Consider the following 25,573-nt stretch of genomic DNA (forward strand, 5'->3'; position numbering starts at 1 on the left):
TTTGTGTCCTATGCCCCAGATATTTTAAGTGCCAAGCAATAAGCCCACATGTAGCCCTCCTGGAACAAGGCTTCAAGGGAGAGAAAGACTCTTTAGACAAGCAGGCAGGTGTAGGGCCGAAACATGCAAACAAAAAAACCCACAGTTGCACCCTGCAGTGACTCACTCCATAGGGCACGGGGGTGGGGTGGGGTTGGGCAACAGGAGGAAGGAGTTTGAGCCCCACCAAGAGAACGGGCAGGGGTTAAAAAAAAAAGAAAGAAGAAGAAGTAAAGAGAGGAAGCCCAGATAGCAAGCTCTGCAGATCAGTAGCCGATAGCAATCAGCCACGTCATGGGCCTGTACCTGCCCCCAAGCACTAGCCACAGATGTCAGGAGCACAGGAACTGCAGCAAGAGGCCTGGCTGGACGGAACAGCTCGTGCTTTACAAACTGAGAGTGCACAGGAACGCTGGAAGCTGCCTTACGCTGAACCAGGCAATGGGTCCGCTGTCGACCCTGACCGGCAGCAATGGCTCTCCAGTGTTTGGGGCAATGTTCTCTCCTAGCCCTACCTGGAGATGATACCGAGGATTGAACCTGCGACCTTCGGCATGCAAAGCAGAGGCGCTATCACTGAGCTACGGCCCTTCCCTGGCTCAAATCCAGCGTACAACCCCCAGGGGCGGTGCTACCATAGAGGCCACTCAGGCGGCCGCCTAGAGCGCCAAGCTAAGAGGGGCGCCGGATGCAGCGCAGCGCTCACGTGCGTTGTTGACTGTGAGCTGGACTGAGGATTCAGCTGGGCCTGGGCAGGTGAGAGGGCGACTTCCGGGTGGAAGTCCGAACGTGGAGCCGCCCCCACCCCACCCCAGCGTCCCTGGCTTCGCTTCAGCTGGATGGGCGCGGGGCACCATCTCGCCCGCCAAAGCGAAGCCGGGGATGCTGGGATGGGCTGCTCCACGTTTGGACTTCCAGAACGTGAATGGGGTGCATGGGGTCTTTGAGCGAATGCATGTGTTCATGCGTGTGTTTGTTTGGAGTGAGTGATGCTGAGTGTGTGTGTCTGCGCGCGTGTGTGAGTTGGGGGGGGGATGATTTGGAGATGATATCCCTATTAAATAATGCATTTTAGACCCATAGACGTTCCTTTCCAATTTGTTTGCTATAATTGGCATGACGTCTTTCTTGGACTTTAAAATAAATTTAGCAGTTTCAAGTTTTGTGCTTCTTATTTTTTCCAGGAAACATCTGTTCTTAAAAAACAAAGTTGGCATTTTTTGGGGGGGTGGGGTGGGTGAAAGTAGCTCACCTTGCCTAGGGCGCAAAATAGTCTGGCACCGGCCCTGACAACCCCACAGTAGGACAGGAGCATGGCTTGGGCCAGTAGGCTGACTCCTGCATGTGCCAAACCAGCCTTTCTGGCTTGCCTCCCCGACCCACCCACCCATATGATCAATCCCCACAGTGTTATCTGATTGGTCAGCCTTGCAGGAAGCATCACAGCAGGGTCCTTCCCTCCCTACCATGTTACGGTCTGCTCTTCTTCAGGCCAGTTGAAGCCAGATCATACGAGGGTGTGGGAAAGGGATCCCTATCTACCACTCCCTAGCAACAAAGACGCAACACCTGCAGCAGCGTCAAAGGCTTAACTGAACGGCATCCGGGATACAGGATATCCTGAAACAGAGAGCCACATGTGCAGGGCTGCCAACCAGTCACCCCAGCAGGGCTCCTTCTGTTCTCTTGAGCAATGGCTCAACAGAGAGCAGAGTAGCAGGCACAGTGTCTCCTAAGGGTGCCAGCTCAATGCTGGGAACACCACCTGTTGAATGACTGCCCATCACGGAGCTTATTTATTTATTTATTACATTTCTATACCGCCCAATAGCCGGAGCTCTCTGGGCGGTTCACAAAAATTAAAAATATTCAAAGTATAAAACAACAGTATAAAACCATAATATAAAATACAATATAAAAGCTCAACCAGATCAAAACAGCAGCTATGCAAAATTACAAATTTAAAACACCAAGTTAAAATTTATTTATAGAAGGTTAAAATACTGGGAGAATAAAAATGTCTTCTCCTGGCGTCTAAAGGCATATAATGTAGGTGCCAAGCGAACATCCTTAGGGAGCTCATTCCGCAGCCGGGGTGCCACAGCAGAGAAGGCCCTGCTCCTGGTAGCCACCTGCCTCACTTCCTTTGGCAGGGGCTCGCGGAGAAGGACCCCTGAGGATGACCTTAGGGTCCGGGCAGGTACATATGGGAGGAGACGTTCCTTCAGATAGCCTGGCCCCAAGCCATTTAGGGCTTTAAATGTCAATACCAGCACTTTGAATCGGGCCCAGACCTGGACTGGCAGCCAATGAAGCTGGAAAAGGACTGGCGTAATGTGGTCTCGTCGGCCAGTCCCTGTTAGTAAACGTGCTGCCCTGTTTTGTACCAGTTGAAGTTTCCGGATCGTTTTCAAAGGCAGCCCCACGTATAACGCATTGCAGTAATCCAAACGAGAGGTTATCAGAGCATGGATAACTGTAGCTAGGCTATCTCTGTCCAGATAAGGAGCTTGCAAGGGTACAAGAGCTTGCTTGGAGCAATAAGGTTAACAACTCCTTCTGGCCTGCCCAGAGTACGGTACGGGATGGATCCTGTGCCTGCAGGAACACAAGACGCTGCCTCATACCAAGTCAAACCAATTAGTTCCCGGGCGAAGTATAAAGTGTTGGTTGTCACCTTTAACGCCCAACATGGTTTGGCTCCAGGCTACCTGCGGGATCGCCTTCTCCCGTACAACCCGCCCCGCACACTCAGGTCCTCTGGGAAGGATTTCCTCCAGCCAACAAAAACAAGGCTGATAACTATTACCCAGAGGACCTTTTCTTCTGCCGCTCCCAGATTATGGAATGACCTGCCGGGAGAGATTCATCAATTTAACAGTCTTCCGGATTTTAAGAAAGCTATAAAGACTGATCTCTTCCGACAGGCCTACCCAGTTGAATTTTAAGATGGCTTTTAATAATGTGCTGCTTTTAATAACGTATTCATTTTAAATGTTTTAATCAATGATATGTATTTTATGGTGTTTGCTTTTGTGTTGTACCCCGCCTCGATCCAGAAGTGGGTAACAAATAAATACATGTTGTTGTTGTTATTATTATTATTATTATTATTATTATTATTATTATTATTATTATAGCATGGGTCCATCTCGCCCAGTATTGTCAACACTGACCGGCAGCAGCCCCTCTCCAGGGTTTCAGGCAGGAGTTTTTCCAACCCTACCTGGAGATACCGGGAATCAAACCGTGGAGAATAGCCAGTGTAGAGGAAAAGGAGCCCCAGAGGAAGAGAATAAGAGGCAATAGTCCCCACATCATCCCTGAACCTGGCTGCGAGAAGAGGGTGTTGCCCCATGAGTGCTCAGCCGGCGCTCGTGCCTCAGCCTCCCACCACACACACAGGGCGAGACTATAGTGACGGTGAGCCCACAGGGGCATATTCTCAGGATTCTAAATAACCAATAACGCAAATCTAATTTAATTAGTTATTTTTATTTATTTATTTATTTATTACATTTATATACCGCCCCGTAGCCAAAGCTCTCTGGGCGGTTTACAAAAGTTAAGAACAGTGAACATTAAAAACAAATATACAAAAATGTTAAAACCATCTAAAGCATAAAAACAAACAATATCCATTTTTAACTGGGGTCAGTTAAAAAAACAACACTCAGCATATGTTGCTAACCGCCTGGGAGAAGAGAAAAGTCTTGACCTGGCGCCGAAAAGATAACAACGTTGGCACCAGGCGAGCCTCATCGGGGAGATCATTCCACAATTGGGGGGCCACCACTGAAAAGGCCCTCTTAAATGTTACCTACTTGAATCTTGAGTTTCAGAGCATATGAAGAGTCCATTGGAGAAGGGATGGCCGGAAACCAAGCATTTTGGCTTCTGATTAGATGTTACCCTATTTCTTCGATTCTAAGACGCACTTTCCCCCTATATAAACATCTCTACAAACGGGGTGTGTCTTAGAATCGCGGGTGCGTCTTAGGGTTTTTTTTTTCTGTTGGTGGTACTGAAATTAGTGTGCGTCTTACAATCGATGGTGTCTTACAATCGAAGAAATATGGTATTAAGAAAACCATCTTGCGAGCAAACTCTCACTTTTATAGAAATCTTTTATTTATTTATTTATTTGTTTATTATATTTCTATACCGCCCAATAGCCGAAGCTCTCTGGGCGGTTCACAAAAGATTGGTTTTAAGCATTTTGAAATCGGTTTTATTATTTGAATCTTGAATCTTGGTTTGTGGAATAGTGTGATACTTTCTACTATTCGAGCAAAATGTTTGACTAGATGGACCCGTGGTCTGAGCTTGGCTCTTACGTTCTTATTTCTGATGTCAGTGGACTATTGGGATATGATGGTTTATATTTACAACCTTATTTAGTTATTGCCAGACTGGGCTTCTGGCCAATAACTTTATAGCAGAGTTTTTGCAACGGTTTCCAGCAAAGTCAGCACAGACACAGATTAAGACTGAGACTTTCAATAGGTTTAAACAAACCTTTACTGGCATATAAAAATATAATTTAGTTATGGCAATCACAAATACTTACATACGGTCAGTCAATACAGCTCTTATACACAGATACTTTCTGATGGAGTGATCATTTCTGATACATGTACATGGGAATACATTCCTTTTTATAGGCTAACTGTACAGTGATGCAACTGCTTGCAATCCCTTAATTGAAACAATCAAGTTACCAATTATTCAATCATGACATCAATGTCCAGGTGCAACGTTGACCTTTAAGTTTTCTGCTGAGTCTTCTGATTCCTCCAGCTCCTCAGCAATTAGTAAATCCATGGAAACATAACCAGAACCCTGATCCAGGATTCCAACACCTCTTCTTATGTTTATACAGGATTTAACAACACATTGTACAGTTATTTACATTTTTCTTCTCTGAAACCTAAAGTTTCACAAACTTCTCTGTGTTTGGTGGGACCTAGTGGTTTTGTGAACATGTCAGCAAGGTTTTCTTTAAACTCACAATAAACTACACAATAAACTCTACTTGTTTTGTGTTCTTTCATGTTTTGAAAAATTGTGGCTATGTGCTTTAACTTTAACTGTCACTGGCTTCTCCACTGTGCACCTAAAAGTCTTTTATTTAATTGGATTAGCCAAGTAACGTTACCATACACTAGCACAATACTTAGCCTCACAGGAAAAACTTCACTTGCTTCTTATCTTTTCAAACGTCATCATAAACCTGCTGAGAATAGTAACAAATAACAGACAATCAAACTGTTCACTGAACATAACATTTTCTTACTATCAAATGATACAAGCTTGAAGTTGCTAAAGCTGTTTCTTTTGCAGGTTGCTTCACACATTCATTTCTACGGGGCAGAAAATCAGAAAATTACTTAGTGGCTAGCCTTACTTTTTCTAATGCCCCTACACCTGAATGATAAAAGAGCTGATCAGTTCTAAGTAGACAAAAAGTATTGTGCGAAAGAGCTTAAGTGTCCAGCTTTCATAGTCATGTGCTCACTTAACAGATTCTGTAAGGGGCACTGTTGAGCTAATCCAAATTTAGTCGTTAACTGCCTGGGATGTCACGCATATCTAGTACACAGATCCCCGGAGCTATTCATAACAAATAGTCACCCCATGTGACGAACAATTGAATTAGGGGGGAGATCTACACCACTGCTTTTAACGCGCTTTAAAGCACTTTGAAAACGTTTTGAAACCTGTATATGCAGTGTGTCCTGGGCCCCAACAGTTGTCAAAACTGTTATAAAGCGCTTTAAAGCAGTAGTGTAGATCCCCCCTTGGTCAGAAATGTAGCTGCTCCTGGAAAAGTTGCATTTGCACCTCAAAAACAAGGAGGGCAAAAGCCCTCTTATGGGGTTGCCAACTTACCGGAGGGGGGAAAGAAACCTCCCTTCTGACCTTTTACAGCAGGTGTAAGTAAGGTAGAGAATCTCTTCCCAACACAGAGATAAATATTTCCATCTACTAATGTCTACATATCTAGGGTGACCATATGAAAAGGAGGACATGGCTCCTGTATCTTTAACTGTAATGTAGAAAAGGGACTTTCAGCAGGTGTCAATTGAAGAGGGTGAAATTCTCTCTTCATCAAAACAGTTAAAGCTGGAGTAAGCCCTGCCCTCTTTTGTATCTGGCCACTCTACTATAGCTAGTGTAACAGTTGTGATGAAGAGGGCATTCCATCCACTTCAATTGACACCTGTTGCAATTCCCTTTTCTACATTACTGTTAAAGATACAGGAGCCCTGTCCTCCTTTTCATAGGGTCACCTTAACATATCACAATACTTCTAAGGCTACAATGGCTGCTTAAAACCTGGAACCTGCTTAAAACCTGGGGCAAAGGTCCTCCGAAGATGCGCTTGGACATACCAGCTCAGACAAGACACGGTGAGATCGCCTGAACCTTGCAGAACCAGCGCGTGCAAACTGTGAATTCTTTTCTGCACCTTGGATTTTCTTGGGTGCTGCAAAGTATGCCCTATATATCAGCGTAGTTGCCGAGGGCTCTCCTCCCTCTGGGGCCAGTCCTGCAACCCCATTTGGCCACCTGCTTTCTTGCCAGAGACCTCTCTTCCACCAGGTGGCAGAGGTAAGTGGCTGCCACCGCCACGGACCTCAGGTAGAAGGCAAGCTGGTTTCCCTTTGCAAACCAGCGGGCGGAGTATTGTGGAAGCTGTCTAACTTTATAAAGACTTGGCTTTGTCGAGGGCTGGCCCTTCATGCACTAGGAGATGTGCCGAGCAGGACACCCGGCAGCTGAAATCTTAGCAGCAGCAGCAGCAGTCAGCAAACGCATCACCACAAAAACATCTCTCCACCTCACAAGAGCCTCAGCTGACTCGATATCCCAACGCTGGACGGATTGCCCTACCTTATTCTACACCATGGAAGCCTGTTGACACAACCTGCAGGCAGACATCTGCTCCCCAAACCACTGCTGCGCGTTTTAGAAAACGGTGGCGGGTGGTTAATCCAGCACTGGACTGCTTCTTTTGGGTGGGTGAAGTCAGGCTCGGTTTCAAAAAGAACACATTTTGAGGAGGAGAATTAGGAGGAGAGGAAGAAGAAAATTAAATTCCCAAAGATAGCAATTCAAGGATTTTTTTTTTCCAAAAAAAAAAAAAAAAATACAAAAAAAAATTTGAAACACATAGGCGCAATATTCCTATATTTTTTCTTTCTGGGATTTTGGAATGCTGGGCTCCGTCAAAATGGAATCACACGACATTTCCGAATGGACCTCGTACTATAACGAACCCACGGAGGTAGGTCAAGCGAAAATGTTTTTGGAATACATACGTGGTTTTGAAAAGGGACAGGGTTAAAAGAAGGTGCGGTGGCGGTGGTGGGAAATTTGTATTCCGTTTCTGCTTGGGCTGTGCGCACGCAAAATAATGTTAGTTATGGGACTCAGCCATACTGTGATCTCTCACGGCAGTGACGGGCAACTTGGTGTGGCTCTGCTTCCTTCATTACAATCTGCAACCCAAACCGTTGTTATAAGGCACTGACTGTGGTGGCCAGCCACATAGGGCAACAGAAACTGGGTTACTGACGACTTACAACAAGGGAACGACAGCAGCGGGTGTAATTTAGTGCAAAAGACAGGTCTCATAGACGCCGATAACTTTTAAGGACGTAAGAACTGCCCTCCTAGTTCAGACCCAGGTCCACGTAATCCAGCATTCAGTCCTAGCAATTGGCGGCCCAATTTCCTTGGGAATAAAAACAAGCAGGACATGGAAGTGAGGGCCATGCAAATTGCTTCCCTCCAGCATCTGGTATTCAGTGCTTTACTTATGGCCTCCAACCCTATGCAGCTATCATGGCGAATGACGTTATCTACCCTCTGTGATTCTGACTAATAATTTTTACTACAATCATCTCATTACTTCCTAGAACATTTTTTAAAGAAAACTCCAACGTAGTCAACCATAATGCACAAGGACCCACATCATCTTGGTAATTTCTATTCCCATATGTTAATAATATAATAATAATATGTATTTGTTACCCGCCTCTCCCTCTGGATCGAGGCGGGGTACAACACAAATGCAATCACCATAAAATACATATCATTGATTAAAACATTTGAAACGAACACATTATTAAAAGCAGCACATTATTAAAAGGCATCTTAAAATTCAACTGGGTAGGCCTGCCAGAAGAGATCAGTCTTTATGGCTTTCTTAAATTCGGGAAGACTGGTAAGTTGACGAATCTCTCCCGGCAAGCCATTCCACAAACTGGGAGCGGCAGAAGAAAAGGTCCTCTGGGTAATAGTTGTCAGCCTTGTTTTTGTTGGCTGGAGTAAATTCTTCCCAGAGGACCTGAGTGTGCGGGGTGGATTGTACGGGAGAAGGCGATCCCGCAGGTAGCCTGGACCCAAACCATGTAGGGCTTTAAAGGTGATAACCAACACTTTATACTTCGCCCGGAAACTAATTGGCAGCCAGTGAAGAGATTTTTAGACTGGTGTGATGTGGTCACCCCTAGGTGTCCCGATGGCCAACCTGGCTGCCATATTTTGAGGTAGTTGAAGTTTCCGGACTAGGCACAAAGGTAGCCCTATGTAGAGTGCATTGCAGAAGTCGAGCCTCGAAGTTACCAGCGCGTGCACAACCGTCTTTATGTTACTTCCTAGCCTTCTCCGGTTTTCCAATTGGGCACCTTTGTTGTAGCCCAATATATCTGGAAGCTGCCAAGTTGGGGGGACTGTCACACAAATTAAGTCCAGTTTTCCAAAACTCTGGTGTCAACCTTCTCGTGAGCATACATAGTGTGTCACTTTTGTTGTGGTGGTAAACACGGGTGGGCAGACTTGCAGGATCTATTTTGCTTTTTAAGAGAACACCGAGGTCTACCAACCGGAGTCAGTCACAAAATGGTGGGTCAGGGGGTGGAGTCAATTATCGACTGTAGCCCACACAGATATATACAAATCTACGTGTGAGTTACCACAGAACAGGAATTCTTCTTAATACAAGAAGCAATCAATTAGTATTCCTAATTCACAGATAAGAAATACTGAGGCGGAGTGATAAACCATTCGCCCAAGGACAACCATGCAACTTTTTCCCCCTTGCTATTTCACAAGCTTTCATTAAAATAATGAGAGTCAGAAACCTTTGGAGACCTACGGCAAATCACCACAGATGTTAGACCACAATCTAACTTTTGCCTGCCCCTGTGAATAAAAAAAAACACCCAATTTTCTAATGCTGAAGTGTCTGCTAAATCTTTCCAGCTTCTTCATCTTTGGCCAACTTTGATGCAGTTAGAAAACCTTATCAATAATCCTGTGTTGATTTCCCCCCCCCTCCCAACTGTTGCAGCTATATAACTCAAAATTGTGATAAAGAGGTCTTCAGATAGAAAAGATGCCATCATTTGAGGGTCTTTGGGGAGGGGTGAGCAGGTTTAAATTAACGTTTTTTTAAAGAACAAACGTGCCAAATGTACAATCAGGACAGTTTACTTCTTGGCCTACTGGCTCAGATCAAGTGTAAATACAGTCTTCTGTTGTGAAGTTTGAAACACCAATTTCCAAAATGCCTCCATGCGGAGACAGTGAACCATTAAGTCTTGCCAAAAGGGTGTCAGGTTGCCCCTGATGCAAGGGATCCCCTAGGCTTCTCCAATGCCACCCGGCCTCACAGTTTCAACAGTTTGCCAGCCATCTAATCCTGGGCTCTGCTGGCCCTATACACACACCTGAATGAAGGTGATGAGCTCCTTCTTGTTGGAAATGTAGAGGGGAGAAGTACTTGCCTATTTCTGCGACATTTCCCATATTTCAAACTCGTTGTTGAAGTGTCCAGTTAGGAGAAGAAGCAGAGTATAACTCTCTGCCATTTGAAAGTGGTTTTGCGCAAAAAGATCCTGGCTGTATGTCAGCTTGTGCTCACTCATTTCCTTGCATTGCTTATCGATTTGATTTGATTTGATTTATTACATTTATATACCGCCCCATAGCCGAAGCTCTCTGGGCGGTTTACAAAAGTGAAAAACGGTGAACATTAAAAAGTATACAAAATTTAAAATCATCAAAAACATAAACAGTACAAAAACAACGGTATCCATTTTTTTTAAAAAAAAAAAAACAGTTCTGGGGTCCGTTAAAAAACAAACAAACTTTGTTAAATGCTTGGGAAAAGAGAAAAGTGTTGAGCAGGTGCTGAAAAGATAACAATGTTGGCCCCAGGCGAGCCTCATCGGGGAGATCATTCCATAATTGGGGGGCCACCACTGAAAAGGCCCTCTCCCTTGTTGCCACCCTCCGAGCTTCCCTCGGAGTAGGCACTCGGAGGAGGACCTTAGATGTTGAGCGCAGTGTACGGGTAGGTTCATGTCGGGAGCGGCGTTCCGTCAGGTACTGTGGTCCCAAGTCGTGTAAGGCTTTATAGGTTAAAACCAGCACCTTGAATTGGGCTTGGAAGTGTATAGGCAGCCAATGCAAGCAGGCCAGAATCGGTGTTATCAATGGATGAATGTTGTGAATTGCTCCAAATGCATCCATTCCACTGCATGTAGCACATTCAGGGACAAGTCTTTAAAAGAAATGAGAAAGGAAAAAAAGACCAGCTGCAATCTTATACCCACTTACCTGGTAGTGAAACCCATTGAAATCAGTAAGACTTATTTCTATTTTATTTTATTTTATTTTATTTTTATTTATTACTTTTTTATACCGCCCAATAGCCGAAGCTCTCTGGGCGGTTCACAAAAATTAAAACCATAATAAAACAACCAACAGGTTAAAAACACAAATACAAAATACAGTATAAAAAGCACAACTAAGATAAAACTACGCAGCAAAATTGATATAAGATTAAAATAGAGTTAGAACAGTAAAATTTAGATTTAAGTTAAAATTAAGTGTTAAAATACTGAGAGAATAAAAAGGTTTTCTAAGCAGACATGCAGAAATGTCGGGAGTAAACTTCATTGAACTCAACTGAAATGAATTCAGACGAAGAATAAAGCTTTCGCTGATTTGGTTTGCATGCATTTAATGGCAACCTGGTTTGCACATACTGGCAACCTAGAGTACTGATTATGAGTTGTTGAATCATGGATTATTGTTATGTGCAATACCTTCACCACGGTTGAACTATGGGTTGTTAACCATGAATCACCCAGGTTTGTTGTTGGGTTGTGAACTCTGGGTTTCTTGTGATTAACAACCCATAGTTAAACTACAGTGCAGAGTTTGCACGTAACAATAATCCACTATTCAGTGGCAACTCATACTCATTCCCTACTCTGGGTTATAGGTTGAATGTGGCCCATCTAGGGCTAGTCATTCCTAGCCCCAAGCAACCTTTAGGGAAATCTTTCTACCACGTAAGGACAAGCTTAAGGTGATCCCTTGGCAAACAGGGGGTGCAGGGAGGGTTTTTTTTCCCCACACACACAATCGTCACTTGATCTCTCTTTGCTAGATGGTGCGTCTTTATTGATTTATAGATTTCATGCTGCTTTCTCAAAACATGCTCAACAAAATAATAATGATGATGATGATGATGATGATGATGACGATGATGTAATGAGCGTCAAGGACTAATCACTGCAGAATAATTTAACTTAAAAAGAACAATGCATGCCCATAGGTTTACTGTCTAAGCCAGGCTTCCTCAACCTGGTGCTTTACAGACTGGCTGGATTCCAACTCTCATCACCCCAACCAGGATGCAGTGTTGGCTGGGCGATGATGGGAGTTGTAGTCTAACTAATCTGGAAGGCGCCACGTTGGGAAGGCTAATCTAAAGAAAATAAAGATGGCTGGAAAAAGGGAAAGGCAAGGACACTCTCATGTAGCTTAAAATAACATGGATTTAAAAAAATGCTACAAAGCCAGGATTTGTGTGTGAATGTGTGAACAGTCACTATGGAAAAAAGGTCTTTGAGTTGCCATCGCATGACTCAAACGTTCTGCCTGAGGTGAGTCATTTTTGATGGCTTCTTCATGCATAGAGGTCACTGCTTGATGCTGAAGTCAATAAAGGATGAATGCATGTGTGAGTGAACAGGCCCAAGGATGTAAACTCATTGAGCAATGAGAATCCAGCCAGGTTATCGGGAGAAACCCAGAAAAGCTCAAGTTAGTGTCGGGGCCAAGGTACTCCCGGGAGGCCCGGAAGAGGCAGCTCTGGAACAGAAGCTCCTCCATCGCGAACTCCTTGACATCCCAGCCAAACATTTAATGAAATACTTTCCCGTGCGGCTTTATTTATTTATTTGTTACATTTATATACCGCCCCATAGCCGAAGCTCTCTGGGCGGTTTACAGAAATTAAAAACAGTAAACATTTTAAAAGTATACAAAATTTAAAAACAGAAAAAGAACAGTATAAAAACAACAATATCCATTTAAGAGCTACAGTTCTGGGGTCTGTTAAAAAACAAACTTAGTGTTGTTAAATGCCTGGGAGAAGAGAAAAGTCTTGACCTGGCGCCTAAAAGATAACAGTGTTGGCCCCAGGCGAGCCTCCACAGTCGGGGGGCTACCACCTAAAAGGCCCTCTCCCTTGTTGCCATTCTCTGAGCTTCCCTTGGAGTAGGCACTCGGAGGAGGACCTTAGATGTTGAGCGCAGTGTCCGGGTAGGTTCACGTCGGGAGAGGCGTTTCGTCAGGTATTGCGGTCCCAAGCCATGTAGGGCTTTATAGGTTAAAACCAGCACCTTGAATTGGGCTCGGAAACGTATAGGCAGCCAATGCAAGCGGGCCAGAATCGGTGTTATATGTTTGAGCTTGGTGAACTGTTGTTCCAGAAACACTAAGGGAAGGTCCTGTTGGACATGTGGCTGATTTTATAGGCCCAGGCAGGGAGTTAACCCCGTAAATCTGTTTTTTTCTAAACAAACAAAAAAAAGAACAAAGATTATAGCTCTGTGCAGCACAAGGCTTATTGGGGAGAAGGGTCCCCAGGGGAGCAGGTCAGAAATACACCCACTGATGCTGGCAGGCTCTCCACAAAAGGTCAGCTAAACACCTGGAGGTCAGGGGCAGTGGGCATGATTCCAGTTTGTCCCACCCACCAACCCACCTATGCACCCCCCCTCTCTCTCTCTCTCTCTCTCTCTCACACACACACACACACACACACACACACACACACACACTCATCATTCTCACTGCACAGGACTACTGTTATGGGATCACAAACCCACAAGCCTCACGCCATCCGTGTAAAACCGCCAGCACTTTTAGACATCATACTTTCTTCTACTTTGATTTCTAACTTTATTTTTATTTGCTTTAAATGCCTGCTGGAAGGAAGGATTCTAATAGGACAACTTGGCATTTTGCACACACTTCCCCACCCTGGCGCCTTCCAGGTTTGTTGGACTACACCCCCCCATTATCCCCAGCCAGCCTGGCCATTGGGGATGATGGGGTTTGTAGTCCTACACATCAGGCTGGCATACTGATTTCATTAAGAATAGGAACAGGAACAGCTATTAAGGCGTTGTAACTAGGAATGGGATTTCCATATTCTGACAAATTCTCCGTATTAGAGCCTTAGTCTATGCCTGATTTCCAGTTTCTGGTGACAAAACTATGGACCAGGGGCACCGATGGCTGGCTACTCCCAGTGTCAAAGCCTGTTCTCTGAGTGCCAGTCCTTAGGTAACCAAAATGGCATCATCCATGCACGAGGGGGAGGGATCAGCAGTCTCGGAGACCCCCCAGAATTTTTCAGAAGTAAAAAGGGGGTGGGGGAGAATCTTCGAGAAAAAAATAAGGGTGGGGGAATAATAACTGATTGTTGGAGGGGTGACATGAAATCAGGGGAGAAGGGATGGAAACCAGCATCCTATAAAAGGGGGGCTCTCTGGAACCCTGAACAGGAGCTGTCATTTTGTTGCAGGCTCCACTTGCTATCTATTTATCTATCTTAATTAAGAGTATTAATATACCACCCTTACACCGTAGGAACTTACATTTTTTTAAAAAAAAAGAAGACAGGTTAAAATAACCCAAAACATCAACAGTAAAGCAGAATCCAAATAAAACATTAAAAGATAAGAGGCAGCACAAAACATTAACGTCCAAGACAGCCTTCCTCAACCTGGGGCGCTCCAGATGTGTTGGACTGCAACTCCCAGAATGCCCCAGCCGGGGCATTCTGGGAGTTGCAGTCCAACACATCTGGAGCGCCCCAGGTTGAGGAAGGCTGGTCCAAGAATAAGGTGCACGAAAAGGGAGAAGTCAGTGGCCAGTGAATGGGGCTGAAACTGGAATTCTACCACTAAGCTGAATGGGCCATATCCTAGAGTGGTGTAAATCAGTGCTCCAGTATTATTATTATTATTATTATTATTATTGTTGTTGTTGTTGTTGTTGTATTTATTTATAGTATTTCTATCCTGCCTTTTTTCCTCCAAGGAACCCAGGGCAGCGTACATAATCCTCCTTTCCACTTTATCCTCACAACAACCATCCTGTGAGGTGGGTTGGGCTGAGAGTCTGTGACTGGCCCAAAGTCACCCAGTGGGTTTCCATGGCCAAGTGGGGACTAGAACCCGGATCTTCTGACTCCCAGTCCAACACTTTAGCCACTACACCACACTGGCTCAGTCTTTGAGTACATCCTCTATATACCCTCCTCAGCCTTAGATGGATAATTCTGTTAAGCTACAATCCTCTGGCCACTTACTTGGGAGTAAGCCCTGCTGCACTTGATGGGGCTTACTTCTGAGATGACATGTAGAGGATTGCACTGTTTGATTTCCAACATCTAGGGCACCTGCAGGTATAGCCAGTCAGGAAGCCTCTACTTAGCAAATGTGTCTTTGTCTATGTAGCAAATTCAGTTCAAATTATCATGCGAAGACGTTTTACATGCAAATGATCCAATGCAGCAGGAAGAGGAAGTAGGCAAAATACATTGGGGGAATTGCTTCATCTGATTTCTTTTCATTTTGTAGTAGAGATAAAAAATTCCAAGTTGCATCACTCCATACAATGACCCCATTGCACAATGGCTAGCATCCTTGATCTGATTCAACTAAACTGGAGAAATTTTGTCTGGGTAGGCCGTTCACATTTATAAAGATCGATCTATCTATCTATCTATCTATCTATCTATCTATCTATAGATATAGATATATATTAAACAGGCTGTCTGCAGATTAAAGTATGTTTAATATGCTGACCTCTTCTTTAACTACATAGGTTGCAATCTTATACACACTTACCTGGGAGTAAGTCCCATTGAACTCAGTGGGGCTTACTTCTAAGTAGAAATGTATAGGATTGCACTCTTAATTATTGATCACTGAACCATAAATAAATGTATTTAATATCAAAGTTTCAATATATGTGCCTTTTTTTAAATACTGAGAGAATGTAAGACGCAACAGCCATCCTGAAGATCATCTTTTTAAATCTTCTATTACAGTAGCACACCGGAACCAAAATAGCCACCACCAAAATCAAAAAGTATGCCCTTAATTTTAGCACCACCAGTTAACCCCCCCTCCCAAACTCACAGTTGCAATCGTGATCCATTAAAATCAATGGGAGGTTTGCCATTTGTGCCTGTATCAGGATTTCAGCCGAAGCTTAATTTACTGATTAAACTGATTTAAACTTGCAGTACTACGAACAATGGTTTGAATTGAGGTTGTGGGTCATTGCAACAGTTTGGAACCACCCTTCCCGCGGGCTGATATATGTTTATTGTATTGCTGAAGATTTTACAATTGGGCCACTTTCTATGAGTCACTTGAAAGACTTGGATTAATAAGTAACTTTGCTATCAGTGTACCTTCAAATTAAAAACATTTTCATTCTGGCTGTGGTGAGGCATTCTGTATAAGACAAAAGTTTGTAGACTATATAATCGAGTAATTTGTCAAACGAGAGTTCAGCTAAACATTCCTTAATTAGCAAAAAGCCCCAATTTTGTGTGTGTTCTCAGAGCCTGAATATTCCAGCTGCAACAGAAAACAATTGAATAAAAAAGAGTACCACCATACATAACAATTCATATATATATTGTTGTTTATTCGTTCAGTCGCTTCCGACTCTTCGTGACTTCATGGACCAGCCCACGCCAGAGCTTTTTGTCGGCCGTTGCCACCCCTAGCTCCCCCAAGGTCAAGCCTGTCACCTCCAGAATATCATCCATCCATCTTGCCCTTGGTCGGCCCCTCTTCCTTTTGCCTTCTGCTTTCCCTAGCATCAGCCTCTTCTCCAGGGTATCCTGTCTTCTCATTATGTGGCCAAAGTACTTCAGTTTTGCCTTTAATACCATTCCCTCAAGTGAGCAGTCTGGCTTTATTTCCTGGAGTATGGACTGGTTTGATCTTCTTGCAGTCCAAGGCACTCTCGGAATTGTCCTCCAACACCACAGTTCAAACGCATCTATCTTCCTTCGCTCAGCCTTCCTTATGGTCCAGCTCTCGCAGCCATAGGTTACTACGGGGAATACCATTGCTTTAACTATGCGGACCTTTGTTATATGCAAATGGTCTGCTCCAAAAAAAAAGATACTCCAGAACCTGAATTAGCTGTTGGTTACCGCCATCTACAATGCTATATTCCATGTTGCACTGAGCACCCAAGGAGGTCAGATTCAGCACATGGGAGAGAATTTTCTGTTTCATACCCTGACTGGGTTCACACGTAACGCTAAGCCATGATGCTTATTCTCTTGCGGAATCCATGATGGGTTCATGTGTCGTCTGTGGGATGCGTCTACCACCCATGATGGGTTAATCTGCCCAAATACATCTCACTGAGAACCCACGCTCTGCAGAATGGGCATAGTGGACTGTTTGCATAACCTACGACGCTTCGTGACTAGGAACCCATCATGGCTTAGCGTTACTTGTGAATCCAGCCCATTTCTTTCAGGTTAAGGGAGTCTACTGACAATGCCTCAGATGAGACTACCCAAAGCTCTGGAGCTGAGGGCCAAATATATGGCGGAACACTCCATGGTCATGGACTTCCACACAGGTCCCCAGATTTCTCCAAAGTCAGGAGGGCCTGACACTGGAACTGTGTACAAGAACACCTGTGTTAAGGTGCCTGGCCCACACCTCCCATGACGAATCCTTGGGTACTTGAACTGTGCATAGCCTTAGATATGAGACTATTTAATGGGCGGATCTGGAAAAGGGCAAGAGTCTTGGCAAAGGTTATTCCACAGTTCGCACAGACATAGGAGCATCTTTTGAAAAATAAATAAATAAATGCATATATCATGAGATATAAAATGAGAGGATCAACAACAGCATTGGCCCAAAGGAATCCAAAGTTCGCTGAGCCACCAAGCTGAGAAACTTTGAAAAATACCAGAAGTGAGGTTTTTTAATGTGTTTGAGATGTTCAGAGCAAAATCATCTAATCTCTTTTCTGCTTTAATTTGTATTTATTTATTTTACTTACTAACAGAGTAATAGAGGAGGAGGGAGTTTTGTGTTGGCTGATTTACTACTTCCAAAACCCTGCTGGCCCTCACTGGCCGAGGCAAGGGATGTTTTTCAATTAATATTAGTATTCTTTCCCGGCAAAGTTTTTTTGGGGAAAAATCCTTCCCATTTAAATTAACAGGAGAGGCCTAATCTGGAAGCCTCTCGGGGGAACAAAGAGGTCTTGAATAGCAGGTGGAACCAAGGCTGCCCCTAACTTGCTCCCAGAATGTCTTGTTTTGGAGCCTAAGGCTGGTAGAAATACTTATAGAATCATAGAATCGCAGAGTTGGAAGGGGCCTACAAGGCCATTGAGTCCAACCCCCTGCTCAATGCAGGAATCCACCCTAAAGCATCCCTGACAGATGGTTGTCCAGCTGCCTCTTGGTCATCCTAGGCCTAAGGAACTTTATTTATTTATTTACAATATTTATATACCGCTTCCAATTGAAAATTTCAGAGCGGTGTACAAGATGAAATAAAATTAAAACAATAAAACACTTTAAAATAGATTTTAAAAGAAGCATATGGGCGTATGAGGGATCTCTAGAGTGGGCAAGCCACCCTGCCTCCATCGGAGGAAGGTCTCTCTCATCTGTCCTTTGGTGGGGCTACGTCTGTTCTGTTACTCGCTCACTTATTTTGACGATAAAAGATTTGTGGAACTGACTGGCTGATGCATTCACTCACTGTTGGGCAGGGATGGGTGGATTGAAATCATAAGAATGAACTTCCATCTGGCTACTTTGGACCTTAGTAGAACATATTACTGAGTGCAGTAAGACTTATTAAACTTGATGAGACCTAGCTAGTTAAGTCCTCCAGAGTGTTCCAATGCTAGTTGAATTGGATTAGAATCTCCCCAAACTCTTTTACAGTGGGACTTATGTATGTGTGTTATAGATTTATTTATTTATTTGTTTGTTTGTTTGTTACATTTTTATACCTCCCAATAGCCGAAGCTCTCTGGGCGGATCACAAAAATTAAAATCATAAAAAGCATAATAAAACAGCCAACAGTCTAAAAACACAAATACAAAATACAATATAAAAAGCACAACCAGGATAAAACCACACAGCAGAAATTGATATAGGTTAAAATACGGAATCAAAACAGCAAAATTTAAATTTAAGTTAAATTAGGTGTTAAAATACTGAGAAAATAAAAAAGGTCTTCAGCTGGCGACGGAAGGAGTACAGTGTAGGTGCCAGGCAGACCGCTCTGGGGAGCTCGTTCCACAGCCGGGGTGCCACAGCAGAGAAGGCCCTGCTCCTAGTAGCCACCTGCCTCACTTCCTTTGGCAGGGGCTCACGGAGAAGGACCCCTGTGGATTACAGCCTTTCTCTCCCAAAAGCACAAAATAGGCTGAGGAGTGAGGAGTTCTCCCAGTAAGCCTAAATACAGCAGTTGCTGGGGAACATGGGTGGGAGGGTGCTGTTGCACCATGTCCTGCTTTGTTGGTCCCTGGCCGACAGCTGGTGGGCCACTGCGTGAACAGAGTGCCAGACTAGATGGACCCTTGGTCTGATCCAGCATCATTGCTCTTCTGATGTTCCTATTATGAGTTACATGGAATCTCCCCATATGAATACGTTGACAATGATGAATGGAACACTTTCTCACTCTGATTCTATGTTTGCATATGAAAAAACACATTGTAATGTACTGTAGTTGTGACGCAAACCACTACTGTTTACTAGAATTTTTTTTATATATATTAAGATTTCCTTCCTTGCCAATACCCAGGACAGCTTGCAACAACTTAAAACAAAAATAACATATAAAACTACATTCAATCAAAGTATACCGGAGGCAGAGACCAGCGATAATCTTTAAATGAAACCCAGTTAGTCTAAAGGCATTCTATCATCCAAAGGAATAGTCTCAAAATAAACCCTATCTTTCCAGTGTAATTAATCTGAACTGGTCGAAATCTAAACCGAGAGAGGGGTTGTCAACGCTTTCGATTAGCCCTGATCCTGTGCCTTTAGCATCAACTTAATAGACAGAAATTCACTTGGTGAAGCTTTTTCCTAGCATGGAGCTAATGCAACAGGGAAAGCGTTGTCTGCTAAATTTCTGTGTCGGGCTGCTGTTAAAGGCACAGGAGCAGAGCCAGTGAAAAATCTGGCTGCTCTAAATTTAAGCCTTCAAAAAGAAAAACCTACTGCAAGCCCCAATGGAACTGGCGCCTATTAGCCATTTTTTAAGACAACGGCTCTTTTCTCTCTGCCCCCCCGCAGTGGGCCAATCCTTCATGCCTCCCAGCCCCAAAGCTTTCGAAATTGGCACAAACTTTCCCATGCAGGAAAATCAACTTAATTTTAGCACCTTCTGTGGTCTTCGTGGAATGGAGCAAACAGAAAACCTGCTGAGCAGGATGTACATTTTGTCCAGGAACCAATGGGTCTCCTTCAGAGGAAGGTGACGACAGGATATGGCTGGAGAGAGAGAGAGGGCTGGCGGATTTGGGGGCTGGATAGGGAGGGGGGATTGGGGGCTGAACCAACTCCATTGGAGCAAGCAAGGTGGTATTCTACTCAGTAACAGCAGGGTTTAATTTGAGCCAAGTTTCAAATAAAGTTAGCTTCAGAACCTATTTTCAGACAGTGCCAGAATGCCACCAATGCACGTAGAGCTGGATGGCATAAGAAAGAAAGAAGCAAGTCCCTGCCCCAAGGGGTTTACAATCTAAAACCAAGGGGAAATGGGGAGAGCGGAGTGGGGGGCTCGTGCAGGCAAACCTCCTTTGACATCAGTTCATTCGGGAACAGAGGAAGCTGCACAGAATTGTGTATTGGATATGTGACATGGGGGGGAGAGCTGTGGTCGGAGTTCCTGAAGTCTCTCCCTTTGATTAAAAGCAGCTGACGGGCAGGGGTGGGGTCAAACTGGTTTATGACTGCGGCCCTTGAAGGGGACTTCACCCCAACCCGATTACCCCAACTTAGTCACTCCCTACAAACTGTTCTTAGTTACAGCAGCCTTTCCCAAACTCAGGAGTGGGCAACTTGCGGCCCACCAGATGTTTGGGCTTCATCACTGGCTCTGCTGACTAGGGCTGATGGGAGATGTAGGCCAAAGACACAACTTGCCCATTCCTGCCCAAGCTGGTGCCTTCTAGATGTGTCGGAGTACAACTCTCATAATGGGAGTTGTAGTCCAACACATCTGGAGGGCACTAGGTTGGAGAAGGCTGAGTTACGGAATGGAACAAAGACCGGTACAATACAGGTATCTATTCCCCCACCACCTCCTTTCATGGGTTAATAGCATCTTCAGATGGGACACAGTTTAAGACACCCCTATAGCTTCATCCCACGTACCTGTTTCCCTCAAATTATCCCCTGGGGAAATGTAAAAAAGATCATAAAAAATCAACGGATGACCCAATCCGATTCAAATTTGGTATGCTTAAAGCTCTCCTTAATATCTATTACTGTGCCAATTTTGATGTCTTTATCTTTAAAACTTACACAGATGTAAGCATTTGTTTAATTTTTCTTTAAGCATATCAAATCCTGCTCCTGCGCCCCCAGTGGCCGCTCGGAAAACAACAAATGATACGCTCCAAAAGTAGTACCAAAATAGGGCGGGTCTTTTGCCTCTGAAGCACAATTAAAGCAGGATGCATGGGAGTACTTTACAGTCAAAGCATCTTATAAACTGGAAAACTTCAGAGTACTTCACAATAAAAGCAGATTATAAGCTGGAAAACTTCGGAGTCCTTTGCACGCAATTCGCAGTGATTGCACAGTATAACCCTGGTGTGTTAAAGCTCCTAGTCTCCCAAATCACATCTCGTTTGGCTCTTAAAAGAGTTAGTTCAGAGGCTGCATGGGGGGAAATGGAAAGACCGGAATTAAAAGTTAGAGATGCAGCCGCTGTTAGTGACAGAGAATGACGTTGTTCTTCCAGGTGGGCTGCTCCAGAAGAAATGAGCATGGTGGAGCTCAGCCCTGAACACACTGGAGCATCCCCACTCGTGCTAATGGTTAGGAGTTTCATAGAGTGGGTTTTTTTCCATGGGAACATTGTTTTATGGGTAGCGGCGAGGGGGATTGCACACGGAACTACAGTACATATTCACAAATAACTGATGTGAAATCAAATTGACACTTCACCCACACATCTAGAATGCCTGGGCAGGTGGGGAAATCCACTATTTTCCATCCAAATGAATACAGCAGGCTAATTAAAGCATGTAAAGCAGTAACTGTACCGAAAGGTCGCCAGCATTTTAAATTGCCCCCTGCTCCTGCGAGTTCAACAACAGCCTGGCGTGTAGAAATCTAGCAGGTAACGTTTTCCCATCACTGCATCTTCAGGCACAGGAGCAGGGCTGATAAAAACACAGCGGGTGTGCTTTCAAAGCCTTTGGCTTAACCCCTAAATTGTGCCCCCGTTAAAAAATAATTGCGCAGAACTGCTTTGGGGATTCGTTTATACCTTCAGATCTTGTCCTTCACTTGCCTCCGTTACCTCCCAACTCTCTGGCCAAATGGCCGTTGGAGATCTCTTGCATTTGTTTGCACATAATATCCTGGTTCTCAGAACTGTGGGGCAAGCTGTCCTTGGAGGGTGGGGGCATATGGCCTGTGGAGAGGGTGACTCTTTGCCCCCACTGTGGTGCTGATGGGAATCTCTCTCTCTCTCTCTCTCTCTCTCTCTCTCTCTCTCTCTCTCTCTCTCTCTCTCTCTCTCACACACACACACACACACACACACACACACACACACACACTTTATTTATTTATTTATTACATTTTTATACTGCCCAATAGCCGAAGCTCTCTGGGCGGTTCACAAAAATTAAAACCATAATAAAACAACCAACAGGTTAAAAGCACAATTACAAAATACAGTATCAAAAGCACAACCAGGATAAAACCATGCAGCAAAATTGATATAAGATTAAAATACAGAGTTAGAACAGTAAAATTGAAATTTAAGTTCAAATTAAGTGTTAAAATACTGAGAGAATAAAAAGGTCTTCAGCTGGCGACGAAAGGAGTACAGTGTAGGCACCAGGCGGACCTCTCTGGGGAGCTCATTCCACAACCGGGGTGCCACAGCGGAGAAAGCCCTCCTCCTAGTAGCCACATACACACAACATTGGAACCACAGTGAAAGCAAAGGGTTAAACGCCCCCCCCCCATGTCAGCCAAGGTCCCAATTTGGCTTGCCTTCTGCACACACACACACACACACACACCCCACACACTCCTTGCCCTCTTCTTACTAGCTATTTTTTAAAGACGAGGAGCAAACAGGTCCATAGACTGCAAGTTTTTCAGGACAAGTTTCTTTTGATTATGTTCTCCCGTACAGTCGTAAAGCAACGTTCCCCGATGGCACAATATAAATAATAAATGTTAGTAACCCAACTTATATAAAACGAGAGCGGTCACTTGACTAAAGAAATCATGCAGCACAGTCCTAAGTTTGTTTACCCAGAGGTGAGTCGCAATGAGTTCAGTGAGATTGACTTCCGAGTAAGCATGCGTAGAATTGCAGCCTTAATCCTGAGCCTGTTTACGCAGGAATAAGTCCCTATGTGTTCAACGGGGCTCACATCCTAATAAAAGTTTATTTAGGGCTACAGCCTGAGTCGACTTCATAGGTTAATTGATCAATTATATTGGCATAAATTTGCACACTGTAGGTGGGATATTGCTGCACACATATGATGAAGCCTCCCCCACCCCCTCCTGGCTGGAAATGATGGGAGTTGTAGTCCAACAGGTTTGTGGAGGACATAGTTGGGACACATGGGAGAAAAGAACGTGTCATCTAAAATGAAATCTTAAAAAGTTAATAATTTGCTGCCCTATTTGCTGAAGGAATAGTTGATGAAAAACGGATTTCAGTCAGTTCATCTGGCTGATTAATCAGTGAAGTGTTGCAACCCTCAATCAAATGCATCAGGCACCGAAAAGGAGATTTAGATGCCCTACAAAAATGATCACATGCTTGCTGTTTTAAGGAGAGGTGAGGTACACATGTAAAGGGGGTGCAAGTTATTGCAGCGATGCACTGTGGGTGATGGTGACAATTAGCTTTATCACACCAGCGTTATACTGTTCAATCACTGCGAATTGCATGCAAAGGACTCCAAAGTTTTCCAGCTTATAATCTGCTTTTATTGTGAACTATTCCCATGCATCCTGCTTTAATTGTGCTATAAAAGCAAAAGACTCGTCGTATTTTGATAATAGTTTTCGAGTGTATCATTTGTTGTTTTCCCGAGCAGCCACTGGGGTGCAGGAGCAGGATTTGAAGAAAAATTAAACAAATGCTTGCATCTGAGTAAGCTTTAAAGATAAAGACATCAAAATTGGCACAGTAATAGATATTAAGGAGAGCTTTAAGCATACCAAATTTTAATCGGATTGGGTCATCCATTGATTTTTTATGATTTTTTTTTTTACATTTCCCCCCTTAAAACCATTTCCTGGTATGCAAAGGATCTTGCTGCCCGGATAATTAGCGGGAAACAGGTATGTGGGATGAAGCTCGATACTCAGCAATTGGGGCTGCGATCCTGTACACGCTTGCTAATAGGGGAGCCCCACTAAACACAGTGTGACTTCCTTCTGAGTAAGCATGCATCAGAGAGCAGCGTGTGACAAGTAAATCAGGGCAAGGTCTTTATGATGGTTTAATTCATAGAATCATAGAATAGCAGAGTTGGAAGGGGCCTACAAGGCCATCGAGTCCAACCCCCTGCTCAAGGCAGGAATCCACCCTAAAGCATCTGGTGTCATAGTATACGATACACAGGCAAAACTTTATGATTGCGTCTCCCAGTTTCCCAACTAAGAGGTGGGCTCTGATATTGCTCCTGTCCTGTTTCAAAGGTCTTCTTGTACACAATGGGCGAGAGATCCCTCTGTCCTTTTGGGAAAGGACCAAAAGCTCAGGGCTGGTTGCCAGACCTTCATGCAAACAGCAGGTTCTAATGTCCAAGGCTGTCTGTCCAGGAGGGAAGGGTGAGGGGTGATGGCCCCGGTGCGGCTTGCACAACCCAAGCGTCTGCTTTGCTGTTTGGAAAGGATTTGGAGCTATCTAGGAGATGAGAGGGGCCATGGAAAAACTAAATCCCACACTCCCTTGAGCTGCAATTAAGGCTGCTTCGTCCCCAAACCTGCAAGACTTGCAACGGGACATGCTGAAACTCCCTAGTTGCAAAGTAAAAGGGTGGCGGGGGAGGTGGCAAGCTGGGTTCTCAAAACCTTGATGCGCAGGATCGAGCAGCTTTTCCAGAAAAGAAGTTTGAGCTTTCATCCAACCCCTGTCGTGGCTGAGAAGAAAGCATTTGGAAAAACACATTAGGCCCAAGATCAGCTACAGAGGCCGTTGAGGTTTGAATACACATCTCCCGGTCTAACGCGTCGCCCACTGCAACACACACACTGGTTCTGGAATTGAATATATATATAGTCCTGAAATTTAATATATGACGACTAATAATAATAATAATAATAATAATAATAATAATAATAATAATAATAATAATATATTTCTTACCCGCTTCTCCGATTGGATCGAGGTGGGGAAACAGCAACAAGCATAAAATACACACAATACTAATTAAAAACATAGTATACACTGTTAAAAAACATCCTAAAAGCATATTAAAAGTATCCTAACATTCCACTGGATAGGCCTGCCGGAAGAGATCAGTCTTGATAGCTTTCTTGAATGCTACTAGACTGTCAAGTTGACGAGTCTCCTCCGGCAGGCCATTCCACAGTCTGGGAGCAGCAGAAGAGAAGGTCCTCTGGGTAACAGTTGTCAATCTAGTTTTTGCTAGCTGAAGTAGATTTTTCCCAGAGGACCTGAGTGTGCGGGGCGGATTGTATGGGAGAAGGTGATCCCGTAGGTAGCCTGGACCCAAACCATGTCGGGCTTTAAAGGTGATAACCAACACTTTGTACTTCGCCCGGAAACTAATTGGCAGCCAGTGAAGAGATTTTAAGACTGGTGTAATGTGATCACCCCTAGATGTACCAGTGACCAACCTGGAAATCCTTACCTTTCTTTTAAAATAGGGTGACCATATGAAAAGGAGGACAGA

The 25,573-nt window shown here is 44.1% G+C and overlaps 2 protein-coding genes across 2 annotated transcripts in view; one reads left to right on the plus strand and one right to left on the minus strand.

Moving 5' to 3' along the window:
• Positions 1 to 25,573, minus strand: part of DMPK (DM1 protein kinase) — a 399,930-nt gene that overhangs the window by 237,029 nt on the left and 137,328 nt on the right. The window lies entirely within an intron of this gene.
• Positions 6,782 to 25,573, plus strand: part of FOXA3 (forkhead box A3) — a 28,774-nt gene continuing 9,982 nt past the window's right edge. The window contains exon 1 of the mRNA XM_063140259.1: positions 6,782 to 7,330. Within this exon, the coding sequence (XP_062996329.1) occupies positions 7,259 to 7,330 (72 nt within the window). The 5' untranslated portion in view covers positions 6,782 to 7,258. The remainder of the gene's footprint in view (positions 7,331 to 25,573) is intronic.

Source organism: Elgaria multicarinata, chromosome 13 (assembly GCF_023053635.1).
Source record: "Elgaria multicarinata webbii isolate HBS135686 ecotype San Diego chromosome 13, rElgMul1.1.pri, whole genome shotgun sequence".
NCBI classification, from domain to species: Eukaryota; Metazoa; Chordata; class Lepidosauria; order Squamata; family Anguidae; genus Elgaria; species Elgaria multicarinata.